The sequence below is a fragment of the Rhodnius prolixus genome, unplaced genomic scaffold (assembly GCF_049639745.1).
Source record: "Rhodnius prolixus isolate KJV_2025 unplaced genomic scaffold, Rpr scaffold_12, whole genome shotgun sequence".
Classification (NCBI taxonomy): Eukaryota; Metazoa; Arthropoda; class Insecta; order Hemiptera; family Reduviidae; genus Rhodnius; species Rhodnius prolixus.
In genome coordinates, this window is record NW_027411635.1 from 7,664,715 (window position 1) to 7,680,626 (window position 15,912).

General features: G+C 34.4%; 1 protein-coding gene across 1 annotated transcript in view; it reads left to right on the plus strand.

Annotated features, from left to right (window-relative positions):
• Window positions 1-15,912, plus strand: part of Sdb (SAXO downstream of blistered) — a 46,495-nt gene that overhangs the window by 19,562 nt on the left and 11,021 nt on the right. The window contains exons 2-4 of the mRNA XM_074143296.1: window positions 13,829-14,068; window positions 14,156-15,513; window positions 15,617-15,822. Coding sequence (XP_073999397.1) covers window positions 13,829-14,068; window positions 14,156-15,513; window positions 15,617-15,822 — 1,804 coding nt within the window. The remainder of the gene's footprint in view (window positions 1-13,828; window positions 14,069-14,155; window positions 15,514-15,616; window positions 15,823-15,912) is intronic.

Here is a 15,912-nt window from a genome sequence, read left to right on the forward strand (position 1 = left end):
ACTTTTCAAACGACCCTCGTATACTAATGGTTACGTAAAATTATTTTATACTTCAGAACCCCTGTAATATGTAAATTTAAATTAAATACAGAAATTCATCTAATCTAATCTGTACGCATCTATAAATTGTTTTGATAGATAGAAAGATTGTCCTTGTTGCAATGATGCGTAACTTCAAAAAAAGTTACTAAACAAATTTTTAAAAAATAATTCTTTTTTTTAAGTTCTATTTTATTGTAATTAATGACTTAAATTAAGGATTCAAAATTGGCGAAGAATCGGTCCCAAATGAAAACAACAACTCGTCTTCTTGCCAACGTTTCGACAAATATATTACCTTCTTCAGGGCCTGGATATTACAAATGAAACAATTCAAACAATTTAGAGAATTGTAAAATCAGTAATATAAAAATTTAAATAAATAAATAAAATACAATATATTTTTTTTTTTTGTATGGCAAAAAGACGAATTGTTGTTTTTTATTTGACCGATTCCTCGCCAATTTTGAATCCTTAGTTTAATAATTTACGGTCATGAAACCAATATAATATTCGTCATTTATGACCCCAATCACTTACATAATATTGCGAATCAAGTGAGTTACTAAAATTTGAATTGAGTCTGGAAGTGGGAAATTTTTGAACAGTTCTTTCGATTTTTCTTGAAAATCGATTCAGTTAATCTTTTTAAAAAGCTAGTCATGTAACCAAGATGTAACCTCTCTTTGTTTTTACAGAAAAATTACTTAACTATATGTTTATTTAATGTTTCTAGTGAATAATGATCGTATGATCTCATTCAATACATTATAAAGAGCTGCATGTTTACCCAATGATACGAATTACATCACGTTTATGTCTGTTTGTAAATAACTAAAAACAATCTGATGGGTATATTCTAACATTTTCTTTAAACCATAATTCCATTTAATTTGATAAAACATAGCTATAACTCTAGTTTTGCTATTTTTAACGCACCAATTAAATATGACATCTGCCATAAATTACGCCGTTCGTTCCAGTAATAAGTGAATGAGACAGGTTATTCTGTCGCTAACAAGCGATATCACCATTGAATCGGAGAATTATCAGTTTTTATTGAACTGATTCTGTTCTCTTTTTTTTTACAGTTTTACGTGATTCTTTCAACAATAGCTCTAACGATACGAAAGGTTAGCTCAATTGTTAGCGTATTGGATTCCCTCGTGTAGATCCCAGGTTCGAATTCAGCTGTTAGTACTTAGATTTTCTCTTTCTAGAAGCTTCTTACAGCTCTCTGTCCGGTAATGGATAGGTTGTCAGTAGCTAGAGAAGGACTGTTCGGAGCTTCTTTTTTTTACCACCTACAAGTAAAGTAATTGCCTATTTTTTTTCAGGCTAGCTTTTTACGTCAAACTACCAAATTAGGTGTTGCGGACGGAGACGACTAGCAAACATACTTTACTGTAAATTTCTTTTATTAACAATTAAATAAAATCCAAAGCCTAGAGACCGGGAATCGAACCCAGTACCACAATACATATTAGCTTTGCGGGTATCGCCTTTAACCGCTCGGCTACCGTGGCGCCTACATATTTAGCTGAAAATATGTTTCCTTAACTTTTTAGTTTGCAGAAATGTGAGAGAAAACAAAAAATAAATAACGAGAAACATTTGTCACAACTATTGGTAATAATATTACAGAGAAAGTTGTTTAAAATTACACACACCGGATGTGACTTTATGGATGTTTCTGAGGAAGCTAGTTTGTGTTGTGACGTCATGCCAGCACTCTAAAGTCCCAGTTAAAAACATAAATACAATCCTACGTCTAGACCAGTGTGCATTCACTTCTTTTATTTAACTTACAAAACCGGTTTAGTCAAAAGAATGTTTCAGATTTATCCATGACATCACCTTATTTAGACAAAATGGGTGGGAGATTTTTAAACTACCAATATGGTGGTGAAAATGCATTTTTAATGCATAATATAAACATTTTGAGTGAGTGGAGGGAGCACATTGGATTTTTTACTTTCTTTTACAGCAAATAAAAGGAGGTGGTATTACTGCTTAATCGTGTCGAAATTTTCAACATTGATTTCAATTATGCAATCCATTTTCCAGGGTCTCGTACTATGGAGGAAGAGTTGTTAGCTCAAGATGTGCGTACGACTGTGTTTATACGTATGTCAACAGAATATCTGTACAATTCTAAAAGAAAGAACAAACGGCTTTCAGTATGGAAGCGAGCGATACTAAATTCCGTCAACGTAATGGCGAATTATTGAAGCGTTATCATCTAACCTAAATGCCCATTTCTTTTAAATTCATTTTTTTACGCTAAGTTTCCGAACACTTTTCTGCGAAGTAAACTTTTTTTTACGGTTACCAACTGACCGGTGATGGACAGTGTTGTCTATAATGAGAGAACATTGTCCAGAGGTCGGCAGTGCATTGAAAAAAAGCTCCGGGCGCCAATAACCTCAGATGTTGACTCGCTTTAAATCATTAAAAAAATAATAATATAATATAATTAATTATAATATAATATATATTATTATAATTATATATAATATATATTATTATAATTATATATAATATATAATTTATAATAATAATATTATAATTAATGTTTGCATTAATATATATAAATCATATCTTTGTTTTTAATAAGTCAGTAAGGAGAGGGCACATGGATACATCGGATCCACTATAATAATATTATGTAATTTATAATAATTTTAATTATTGATTATTATTATAGTATATAATATTATAGTTCGTATTATTATAGTTCATATTATTATAGTACATATTATTACAGTATTATTATAATATATGTATAAATAAATAAGTAAATAAAAATAGAAAAGTTGTTCTTAGAACTGATATTCGAATGGGCAACAGGCATATAAAAGAAGCCTAATCAATTTGACGTCATCCAACTTCACCTCATTAAAGATTCTAATAGCGTAGCGATTGTCACAAAACTGATTACAGTGTAAAGTTGTAAGACACTCAAATTGTGCACTCTCTCTAGCATCTTTAATTTATTGGGTTGCCATATATGTAGCTCAAAATTAATATGAATTACATATGCAAAATGTTTGTATTTAAATTACATAAAACATATGTTATACTAATTACGAGGGTCGTTTGAAAAGTCCGTGCAAAGTCAGAGAGATAGCACCACTGGCGCGTATCGAGGTTATGTTTAGTTAGTAACATCTCTTGAAAGAACACACACCAAGTTTCAGCCAGATCGGTCTATTTCTTTGTGTTTGGCATTCGTTTGATTCGAGGAAGTCGAGTGATTTTCAAAAAATGGACGAAAAAGAATTTCGTGTGTTGATTAAACACTACTTTATGAAAGGCAAAACGCCTCAGGAGACTAAAGAGAAGCTTGATAAACATTATGGTGACTCTGCACCTTCGATTAGAACAGTTAATATGTGGTTTCAAAATTTTCGGAGTGGCCATATGGGCACAAGTGACGCTGAACGTTCTGGACGCCCTGTTGAGGTTACTATTACAGAAATCATTGATAAAATCCATGATATGGTGATGGATGACAGAAGAGTGAAGGTGCGTGAGAGTGCTAGTGCTGAGGGCATCTCGAATGAACGGGTACATAATATTTTGCATCAACATTTGGACATGACAAAGCTATCCGCAAGATGGGTGCCGCGATTGCTCACGCTTGACCAAAAACGAAATCGTGTGAAGTGTTGCAAGGACGGTTTGCAGCTGTTCCAGAAGAATCCGCAGGACTTTAAGCGTCGTTTCATCACTGTGGATGAAACATGGATACATCACTACACTTCTGAGACCAAAGAACAATCTAAACAATGGGTTACCAAGGGGGAATCTGCGCCAAAAAAGGCGAAGACCGTTCCTTCGGCCGGAAAGATTATGGCGACTGTCTTTTGGGATTCGCAAGGAATAATCCTCATCGACTATCTGGAAAAGGGTAAAACTATTACAGGTGCAAATTATTCATCGTTATTGGACCGTTTGAAAACCGAGCTGCAAGAAAAACGCCCACGATTGGCCCACAAAAAAGTCCTTTTCCATCACGACAACGCACCAGCTCACACCTCAGCAGTTGTGGTCACAAAATTAATGGAAATAGGGTTCCAACTCGTTTCTCATCCCCCCTATTCTCCAGACTTGGCTCCCTCGGACTACTATTTGTTCCCCAATATGAAGAAATGGCTGGCGGGAAAAAGATTTTATTCAAACGAGGAGGTGATTGCAGAAACGAATGGCTATTTTTCAGACTTGGACAAATCCTATTATTCGGAAGGGATCAACAAACTAGAGCAGCGTTGGACGAAGTGTATAAGCCTAAAAGGAGATTATGTTGAAAAATAAAAAAGGTTTACCCCAAAAAATTAAGTAGTTTTTATTTTTGCACGGACTTTTCAAACGACCCTCGTATATAATCAGTTATACTCATGATACTTCCAATCGAAGAATAATAATAATGGACACATGTTTAAGGTTTATCACAAACAAATTGAAGATGAACTTCAATGTTCTTGTTATTGAATACACACAAATATTTACTAGGGAGAGGATTAGCTGATTGGTTAGCGTATCGTTTTCCCACGCGGAGGTAACAGGTTCGAATCCAGTTGCTTTTCCTATATACTTACAACAGTTTACTGACCATTGATGGCAGCGTTGATTTGTGATGAGAGATTACTCATTTGAGAAGCCAGCATTATTGGACTGAAAAAAGGCCTTAGGCGGCAATAACTTCAGATGTTTTACACGCCTTAAGAAAAAAAAAATAGTTACAAGTAATAAATACCATTAAAATATAGTACTTGATGAAGACAGTAAATTTGATGAAACGTTGGCGAAAAGATCTTTAACTTTATTGACCGAATCCTAGCAAACATATTGCAAAATATTCCACTATTCTATTCATTTTGTCCCGATTCTCAATAGTGTCGCAAGATATTTGCATTTTTAAATTTTCCGTCTCGATATTCGTGTTATCCACCATAAAAACAGCCATAACTTTTCTATCCTTTATCCTACAACAAATCTGCTTATTCCAAACGAAAGAGCATTAAATTTCCTATAAATCTGCTTAACCCAGAGCCTCAAAACCTTTCTTATAAACAATGAAATTTTTACTTTATTTTTTCAATGATTAATAAATCAAGGAGTCACCCAATTACACGAAAAATTGTGCATTTATTGAGCTTCAAGACCATATGGATTTTTTGTTTTGTTTTTAATAAAACCCTAACTCGAACGGAGAGGTGTAAATGCAGAAAACTGGGAAGTTACGTAACCGACTTTTCACTGATATCAAATTATTAATTTACTCATGTGGCAATTTTTTGCAGAAACAACAAAAAGAAAATTAAACATTTTAGTTTTGAACAATTATTTAATAAAACGGTTGTAAAAAAATACAGTAGCAATAAAATACGATAGTAATAAAATATAATAGGTAGGTGCCTACGTAAAATCTAAGTTGTTAAAAAAATAATAATAATAATTCGGATTTAAGTGACTTCCTAAGCGAATATTTCCATTAAGAGTTCAAAATAAAACTTATAATATGAGAAAGAAAAATTTTCATTAACCCAATATAACGTGCCAGACTGTTGTTAATTATTATTCTAAAGCTGGGAAACTAGAAAATTCAAGCGTAGAAAATATAATTGATTTTTTTTTTGCTTGCTATTGTTTGCAAACAATTGAAATACAAATAGTTTATTACAAGTGCAAACAAAATGAGCGATGACGTCACATTGTTTTGGGTTAGAAACTTGTTTGGTATTAATTTGGAGTAGGGATAGGAGGACATACCTCCTACTCTACATTGTAGAAAATATGCTAGCAAATCTTACTTTGTTTTTATGGTTTGTTATAGCATAGTTTTACAAAGAGAATTATGTACAAACAAATTATATAACAGCCTGTATCGGACAAAAATGTTTATTTCTATTCGCCAATCTGTTTTAAAATAATATTAAAGGTAGAATTAGTGGCAGTGGGCAGAGAATGCTTTTATTTCTGAGACGACATCTTTAAAAATAAAAAACAAAAATTAAATGACCTTTTAACTAATAGAAGATCTGACGCACTACCGTACAATGTCGTCGCTATAGTCACAGCTAATATTTCTTAAATGACTAAATTATAGTTTTGACAATTCCTTAATAAGGACTACACTAGCTGTCTGTAATAACTGCTTCTTTTCAATGTTAACTGCAAAAATAGTTCTTGTAATTGCATTTTTATGTTTCCATGATTATATGCAGCGAGCACCGGTGGAAAAATATATGCATCAATCATTGCATTAGCAATCAAGAACATCCTAGAAGTTAAATTGGGCCCCCCCACACAAGTTTCAATTTTATCGTACGATTGCGATTTATAAATTCTTTTCACAACAATTTAACATTTGAGGGCAATTTTGAGGTTTTTTAACAGTAATATAAACTTTATAACCTCAAAGATTTTTATATCTGATGTGTGGATTACTTTTAAAGAAAGTTAGAAATACCAAAATACCTTTTTGAAATCGATTTCTCAAAAAATCGTTTTGGTAATTTACACATCTGGTGATGTTTTTTGAATACATTTTACACCCCCTCTTTTAATAGTAAACAAGAGTTAGGACCGTACATAACAAAGAAATGTCACCCTGCTTCCGGACAGTGTTCTCTCGTTACAGACAACACTGCCCATCACTGCACAGTGAGCTGTAAGAACTCCTAAAAAATCCATGGGCCAGCATCTGGATTCGAACTCAGGATCTCCGTGTGCGCTAACCGCATAGCTAATCCTTTCCATGTTATTATTATTTTTTATTTGTTTACTTTTTCCTCCCCTCCGAAGGATGGAGAAAGTATTTTGAAAACAAGTTCTTGTGGGCGTCGGGTGGTCACTGTCACCCTTCACTGGGAACTTCTCCAGAGTTTTGTGAGCGTAGTTTAACAAATTTCAGCTATTTATTTGCTTTAAATTTCAAAAAAGTTGTTTCAAATTTTATTATTATTGTTACGTAGGTGGCTAACAGGTTCATTGAACAGTAATGGTAACACTTAAAAGAGATTCCTAACCACTCTCTCTTCCAAAAGTGCCCCTAATCCAAATTTATGGATCTAAATTTTTTAAAAAACAGTACGCCATATTTAAAGTAAGTCATTTGAGTCGTTTTAGAGGAGAACTTGAAAAACTTAATGTAGTAAATGGACACTTCCCTTAGAAGATTTTGACTAGTACCTTATTGGGGGCATCCTTTTTTTTAGGAGGGAGGCACCTTAAATTTCAACTTACAGGGATTTTCCATTTTTGAGATAGAAAGGGCATACTCACATCAATTTCCAGTTAATCCAGTTGACCTGAAAACAGATATTTCCATTGAACTCAAATTCAAAAATCTGGCACGATTAGATGTCCAAAGTAAAATCAAATCATTCTCTATTTGTCAAACGTTTCGGCTAGGATGATTGTCAACAGAGACTGTCATGATGTGTGCTACACAAAGGAGTGTGATCCATGTGAAGGTTGTGGTTACTTTGTTGTGGTTACAATCAGAAGACTGTAATAGCAGATGTTGCCACGACCTTCTTGATTGAGTTTTTATTATGTTGTGGTTGTATATTTGGTTTAACTAATTTGGATCTGTTCTGCAGTTAATTGAGGAAAGTTTAACTATTTTTCTCACCTCTAATATATTTCTTTTTTGTCGTTTTGACCATAATTTTTCAATTGCTTGTCCGGGGAACCCCTCCCTATGGTTCCTGAACCGTTTTCAGCAAAAGAAAATGCAAATTAGTGAAACCAACAAAGCTTTGAAGTAGCACAAATAGTACGTAGCAATTGGTAAAGTGATAAATCTCAGGAGAGTTTGTTTATTAACCAAAATTAATCATTGCGGCATTACTCCATACGGACGATCGTAACCCTGTAGGACTAAAGCAGACTGTATAAACAAACGCATCACGTTGGCCTATCAACAAATAGCCTTTGTAGCTTTGACAGCAAGAAGAAGAAACGGGATTGCACGTATTGAAATCAGAGTGAAGGTTATGCTTGGCTGTGAGGATTCGGCACTTTGAAGAAGAAATCCTCGTGTCTTCAATCTTGACCCAGGAATCCGTTTCAGACTCTTCAGTCTAACCAAACGGATAAAACTTGAGGGGTACCCCATCTTCAGGCTGTCACAACAAATCCTTGGGTCGAGGTAGAATAGACTGACCGATCAACTCCAAGGGAATCTAACCTAAACTAAATGCTTGTATCAAGTGTAATGCTTCGATTGTAGACAACTGTGCATTATATACATCAGCAAAAGGTGGTCTTGATGAGAGAAACTAGCCAGTGCTGGCTATGCTCTAGGTTGAAGGAAGTGGTTAGAGGAGATCACCGTTTTAAACGACTTGGAGGATTATCAGGCTTGGAATGAAAGATTGGACGAGAGGGTTCGGGTGATCTGCTAGATTGAGATAGTAATTTAGGAATCGGGTGTGGATTAGGAGACTTCATTGACATTGGAAACTTTAATTTTATGATGGAGGGTAGATTTAGAGGTCTAGTAAGGGGCGTTTACAATTCTTTGAAGGATTTCGGATTGTAAGGATTGAATGATGAAAGGTGTAGCCCACGATTCTGCTCCATGAATCCATATTGGTCGAAGTAAGGTTCTGTAAAGAAAGAGTTTGTTGTGTAATCGTTAGGCAGGAGTTCCTGCCTTTTAAGTCTTTTGTGAGGGACTATCTAAGTGAAGCCATAAGTACCAGAACTCGTGTAGAAGTGGTTATGCCAGTGTTATTGATGTGTAAAGGTTGTCAGGTCTATCTTCGTAAAGTGAAAGTTTGTTTGTACGCAACTAGCAGTGTGGAGTTGAATTCTCCATTTTTTGGCACCAAGCTTCAATGAGTTCGAGGCGTTCTTGAAAAAATATTGCGGAGACATAAGTCTTGATTAAAATCTCCTAATTTAAGGACAATTTTTACTCGAGTAAATTATTAGTCAAAAGAAAATTTGGTCGATTAAATTATGATATTTAAGCTAAAGAGAGTCGTGATTGTGTTCAAAGTAGCTTATTTTTTGCCATTTATGCGCATATGCATTGAAGATTTAGGGATGTTGTACGGTGCTCTCAAAGCTAGCAGTGCTTACTGGTTAGGTTGGCCGGGGAAAGTTACTTGAAGCACTATATAAGGTCTGCGAACAGGTCCAGTCTGTGAAAGGTCCTTGGGACCAACCTACTCACTCCATACAATGCAGCCAACCTACACCTCTTTAATCAAGAGAATTGTAAAAAAAATAAAAAATACACGTATAACTACTTAAATAAAAACACGTAATATATCCTTTTCTTCGTATTAAATAAATAGATATTAGATCTGTAAATTACACTAACTTGTGCTTTCTTATTTTCCACTTATGTTTTAGATTTGTTAGCCGTATTTCTTCTTTGATATATTAAGGTTCTAATAACTTTTTAGTAGCTCCTATCCCTCATAATTGGGAAGTACTTACATTTGGTGTGTTCACTTAAAAACATTTTTATTTTTATTTAAAATATTTGTATATTTTAGCAAATAACATTTAATTTTATCCAACATTATAACACTTTTGCATAACCTTTATTAAATTGAAATATAACCTTACAAAGAAGCCTACCACAAACAACTGCCCTAAAACTAAATTTTCTAAAAGAAATGATGCAAGTAAAAAAATTCTAAATTTATGTGTATGTAATCTATAAACGAAGTTTACGGTAAACCTAAGAGCTGTTTTCAAGAATATCTAAAATAAGTGAAAAATTCATTGAGTATTTAAAGTATGTAATTTCTAGCTAAAGAATTTTCAAATTTGGAAATGAAGTAACACATTTAACCTTGCTAAACAATATATAAGACATCGAATCGTAATTTGTATAAAAATGGTGCATTAGAGGACATCTATTTATTGAACTCCTCTCCTAGAAGTACACCTAATCGAATTTTCAGCCAAAAAAAAAAAAGTTCTGATAAAAGTTTTCATTTTAAATGCTTGTAATCACTACCAAATAAAGGGGAGTATGTTGGTCTAGTGGTCAAGAGAGTGGCTTCGTATGTGAAAGATCCCCGGTTCAAATCCCGCACATGAATACTTTTTATTTGTTAGAAAAAATTGTTTATAGTAAAGTATTAGCTTCCGCTCCCCATCCGCGACACTTAATTGGTAGTTGGACGTTAAGCCCCGCCTGAAAAAAAATTAGGCGATTACTTTACACAACTTATAGACAAAGTTTCAATAAAATCTTCGAAGTAGTTTTTGAGAAAATATCAAAATACTAATAAAAAAAAAATCTATTTGAAAAAGTTGCGCATCCCGGACCAGCCGTTTTTCTTCAAATTTTTGAAAATTTAGTCCGACGTTTAATTCTTATGATCAGATGACAAGACTCTTTTTTTCACTCTTTTTTTTTTGAGATTTCGAAATTGGCTATCAGCAGTTTCTGTAAATTATGTATACATTTCGTATATTTCTACCTTTTTCAAATTTAAGTGGTATAAATAAATAAAGGTAATTTTTTTTTCTTTTTTTGTAATATACACACCGGAAGTCATTCGATGAAGTAGTAATCCTTAGAATGAATCAGAATATATGCCAAGGCCTTATAAGGTCACACGCTACCTTTTATGGCTATGAATAGAATTGCATACAAACAGACTATTTGTTTAGTGATTGTGTGTAGGTGATTTAACAAGAAAAGTCAAAGGACTATTGACTGAAAGAATTTGTCTCTGAACTTTTTTAGAATTGCTCCAATGATTTCCTCTGAACTTTGTGTACCTGTATCCATATTTTTGGGTGTGGATTTGGTTTGAAAAGTTATAAATGTTTTTTTTTTTACTTTCTCTTACTTTACTGCAATAAGAAAAAGAATTGTAATCGTGTAGGTTTTGGTTTTTAAATTTCCATCATAAGAATCCATTTTGAGATTCCCTGATCTAGCAAAAGGGGTTTTTACAAAATGGCTTATACGTGTCAATCAGTCGGTCTGTCTAGCTCTTCGTATCCAGCGTAACCCCAAATTCTTACACAAAAAATTCTTAGAACATTTAATTTTTTTTATATTTTGTTTAGATACCAATAGTGAACGAGACAATAAGGTTTTGGTCAAGATCAGGCTGAAATACCACATTACCGAATCATTTTTATAGCATTTTAGGACTTTCTCATAAACGGCCGCAACCATTTCTTTGAACCTGGTGTACTTACTGTAATTATGTAGATCTCTAAAAATTTGTTTTCAACATTTTTCCAGAAAAATTTAAATAAGAGCTCCTTTTTTTTTAATGGGACGGTTAGGCGTTCTTTTAAAGTGCCATTTTTGTATGTTGTGCTATCGTTCCACCTTAATAAACTTAATTAAAAACCATAAAATGTAGTGTGACTAAAATTTAAAGTGACTAAAATTTAGTGAGACTAGAATTTAGTGTGACTAAAATTTAGTGTGACTAAAATTTAGTGTGACTAAAATTTAGTGTGACTAAAATTTAGTGAGACTAATATTTATTTACTTAAAATATATTTTTAAAGTCGAGTTTTGAAGGAAATTCCTTTACGGAACACCCCTGCACCCGTTTATCCAATGGACAATCTATTTTTTCGAAAAAAAACTTCCTCGGTTATTCAGTAAACATCGTATTGGTTATCGTAAGCTTTTTCTTAATATTTTACATTTCAGTGCAGTGTACGGTATTAGTGAGCATTAATAAGTCAAATATTCCGAGCTTGGAGACTATTAATTAGTTAGAACTTGATGATTACAGTAGTAAGAGGAAGTTATGCAAGTGTTCACCAAGATTTTGTTTAACTAATTTTTTGTTCAGGTTATAACAACCACTTTTTTACCGATTTTTGTTTTTTTTTATGTTTTTGTTTTGAAATGTTAGCAAAATAATTTACAAAACATGATCGCTTTTAGCTAATACTTTTCCATTTTTTTTTTTAAATTTTGATTTGCTTGCTTCGGCTCACGGGAACATGGACGTTCAGTTTTGGAAATAACTAAATGGCGTTAATTTTAATAAAATGATAAGGCTAGATTTATTTTCTAATAGTTCTTAAATATTTAATACACTATTCCAACTAACACCTTGGCAACCCAGAATGTAAACAAAACTATGTTTCGCCATGTAACCTCAAATTGGGTTTTAAAGAACTACCATATTATGTTGTGTGGTGTTTAAAGCTCAATACTGGCTCGTACCGTTTATGTACGGTAAGTTTTGAGGTTATCTTATTGTTTATTATGGGTACTACTTTCTCTTAAACATAGTATGAGTTTTAAGTTTTATATTAATTTTTTGAGTATTTTTGTGTTCGAGAAACTGTTTTTACAAATAAATTCCTTTAATTGCGTTTGCTTAAAAGCAAATTAAAATGTGGTCGTCATAACTTAAAAACGAAAAATGACAGTATTCAGATTTAATGTTTGTTTTAAATGCCACCAAGGAACCTGACTGTAAGCAATGTGTCACAAATACAAAAAATATCCTTCCGAAAGTACAACTTCATTAATATATTTTTTAAACAAATATTTTTTTGTAACTTGGCGTACATTTTATTTGAAATGTTTTTCAAGTTAAGTCTATATCACGTTAACTATGGAATAGATACTTGAGTACTTGTTTTTTCTATGCGTTAAATATCGCCGACATCCGGTTAATTGACTGTTCCTAAGTGAGAAACCTATTTTCTGGAGGCTTGTAAACTTATAGTCACTTACAGCTATCTGTGAAAGGGTACGTTAACTAAATCATTAGTTTCAATACAGTTTACTGTCACAGCAGAAGGGGTCGTTATTGTGCAGCAGTAGGTGGCTGGGATCCCATAAGCGATATTGTACAATGGTACAATTAATGAAGTGCTTGTTCTTTCCATGCGTTAAATATCTGTGAACGAGTAGGTTAACTAAATCATTAGTTTCAATACAGTTTATTGTCACACCAGAAGGGGTCGTTATTGTGCAACAGTAGGTGGCTGGGATCCCATAAGCGATATTGTACAATGATACAATTAATTTTAATTAAATGAGAGAAGGTAAAAAAGAAGAACAAGGATAAAGCAAACTTAATATTAAAAAAGGTAAATTAAATTTTTAAAAAGTAAAATTATATTAACAAAAAACAAAATAGAGAAAAAAACAAATTTATGATTGTTCAAGAGATGTATTAAAACGGCGCACACAGAGATAATTTGCGAAAATCGATTATTGAGAATACCCAGGGTCTTGTAAAAGGTTAGGTTTTTTTTCTACTAGGGTCGTGACAATCAGCTACATTTTTTTATAGGATATGGTAAATTAAACTTCAGTCCATAAAAACGGCGTCTCATATCCTATTAGATGGTGTTGCAAGAGATCATATCGGAAAAGAGACTATTAGATAAAACCGTGGACCACGTAAATAGGGAAGAATTTACAAAATATACATCCAGCGTTCAGGGTGTTGGTACAATAAGCTTTGGGAACAAAACCCTCCCGTCTATAAAGGCTCAAAAGCCCTATTTCTTAATTGTGCCTTTAAAAAGTAAATAAACCATAGTAAGCACAGATTATATGAGTCGTCATACTATTCCAATCCCGATTCCCTAAAAATGATGCTTCTTTATCGTGCTGATACGTTCAATAGAGATGATATACATATAATGTACTTAATAGTGCCTCCAATTTGAAAAGCTTAAACTTTGCATGCAAATTGTTTAGGGGCCTTAAGAGGGATTTTGGGCTCAAATTACCTTAGCAACCTATAATGAATTGCGCTAAATTATGCCTAAAAATTTAATCAAGTCTCATAATTCCATTTTACAGACGCCATCGTTGTAAACATTTTCCAACCGAGCCGTCACCGTTGAAAAATGATGAAGTCGTGCCAGTTGAAAGCAAATCGATTACTCAAGATGTGTACACTGAGTATAAGCCTTCAGAGGTGGAACGACCGAAACTGCGCAGACTGCAAACCCAGCTGACATTGCCTCAAGGGCCTATTGAGGCCACTACCGCCTATAAGCAGGAATTTGACAAAAAGCTACCCGTGGAAAGACCCACAGGGTAAGTTTTAGGTGTTTGACGTGTGTGCCTGTGTGAGTGTGTGTATGAGTTTCAAAATGCTATTATGCACATGGTTACCTGTTTCAGGTATAAATTTGAAGACAATCTACATCTGGAGGGGGAATATAAACCAGAAAGAAGGCAAGAATTTCCCCTAGTAAAAGGCGAGAGGTCACCTGTAAAAAAACCTAAAGACAACCTGAAACCTGAAGGTGACTTTGAAAGGCCCGAAAAGGACCAATTCCGACCAGCTGAACGCCCAAAACAAAAAAAACCTGAAGACAACCTAAGACCTGAAGGTGATTTCGAAAGACCCGATAAAGGCCAATATAGACCAGGTGACAGAGCGCCTATTGTCAAACATCCGGACAATATCAAACTAGAAGGTGGATTTGAAAGACCAACTCCAGAAAAAGTTGGGCCAGCAGAGAGACCAAAACCGGTTAGACCAACTGATAACTTAAGGCCAGAAGGTGATTTTGAACGGCCCAAACCGGATAGCTATCGACCAACAGAAAGACCCAAACAGGTGAGACCAGAAGACAACCTGAAACCAGAAGGTGATTTCGAAAGGCCCGAAAAAGACAAATTCCGCCCAGCTGAGCGCCCAAGACAGAAAAAACCTGAAGACAACCTAAAACCTGAAGGTGACTTTGAAAGACCCATAAAGGACCAATTCCGACCAGCTGAACGCCCTAAACCAAAGAAGCCTGAAGATAACCTGAAACCGGAAGGTGATTTCGAAAGACCTGATAAAAGCAAATATAGACCAGGTGACAGAGCGCCTGTGGTAAAACATCCGGACAATATCAGACTAGAGGGTGATTTTGAAAGACCAACTCCAGAAAGAGTTGGGCCAGCAGAGAGACCAAAAGCGGTTAAACCAGCTGATAATTTAAGACCAGAAGGTGATTTCGAACGGCCAAAACCGGATGATTATCGACCAGCAGAAAGACCCAAACAGGTGAAACCAGAAGACAACCTGAAACCTGAAGGTGATTTTGAAAGGCCCGAAAAAGACAAATTCCGTCCTGCTGAACGCCCAAAGCAAAAGAAACCTGAAGACAATCTGAAACCTGAAGGAGACTTTGAAAGGCCAGTGAAAGATGGTTATCGACCAGCAGAAAGACCCAAACAGAAAAAACCTGATGACAACCTGAAACCTGAAGGTGATTTTGAAAGGCCCGAAAAAGACAAATTCCGTCCTGCTGAACGCCCAAAGCAGAAGAAACCTGAAGATAACCTAAAACCAGAAGGTGACTTCGAAAGACCTGAGAAAGAAAAATTCCGCCCTGCTGAACGCCCAAAACAGATTAAGCCTGAAGACAATCTGAAACCAGAAGGAGATTTTGAAAGGCCACAGAAAGGAGCTGTACCACTAAAAGGTGAACGAGCACCAACTAAACGACCAAAAGACAACCTCACTACTGAAGGGGAGTTCATAAGTAAGTAATGACCGCTTTGCCGGAATTCTTTACCCTACATTTCTAGTGTTTAATAATAGTGTTTTAAATAAGGAGTATTTTTCTAAATATGACATTTTTACAGGTGAAACTACTGCACAAGTTGAATTTACAGGTGAAACAACCGAACGACCGAGAATGATTCGAAGAAATACGTGGACAAAACTGGAAGGCGATTTGATAATTGAAACTACCTCAAAATCCGAATTCAAACAATACGACCAGGTCGATCGCTCGGAGCTGGTCACGAAAAGGATTGATAATTTGACTATAGGAGAAGGTACCATTGAGGTAAGATTTTCAACGTTTAGAGCTAAAGAAAAAATTTTACCGCAGAAATTTTTGAACCTAATTTATTGTCTCTAATTTTTTGATTTTGCA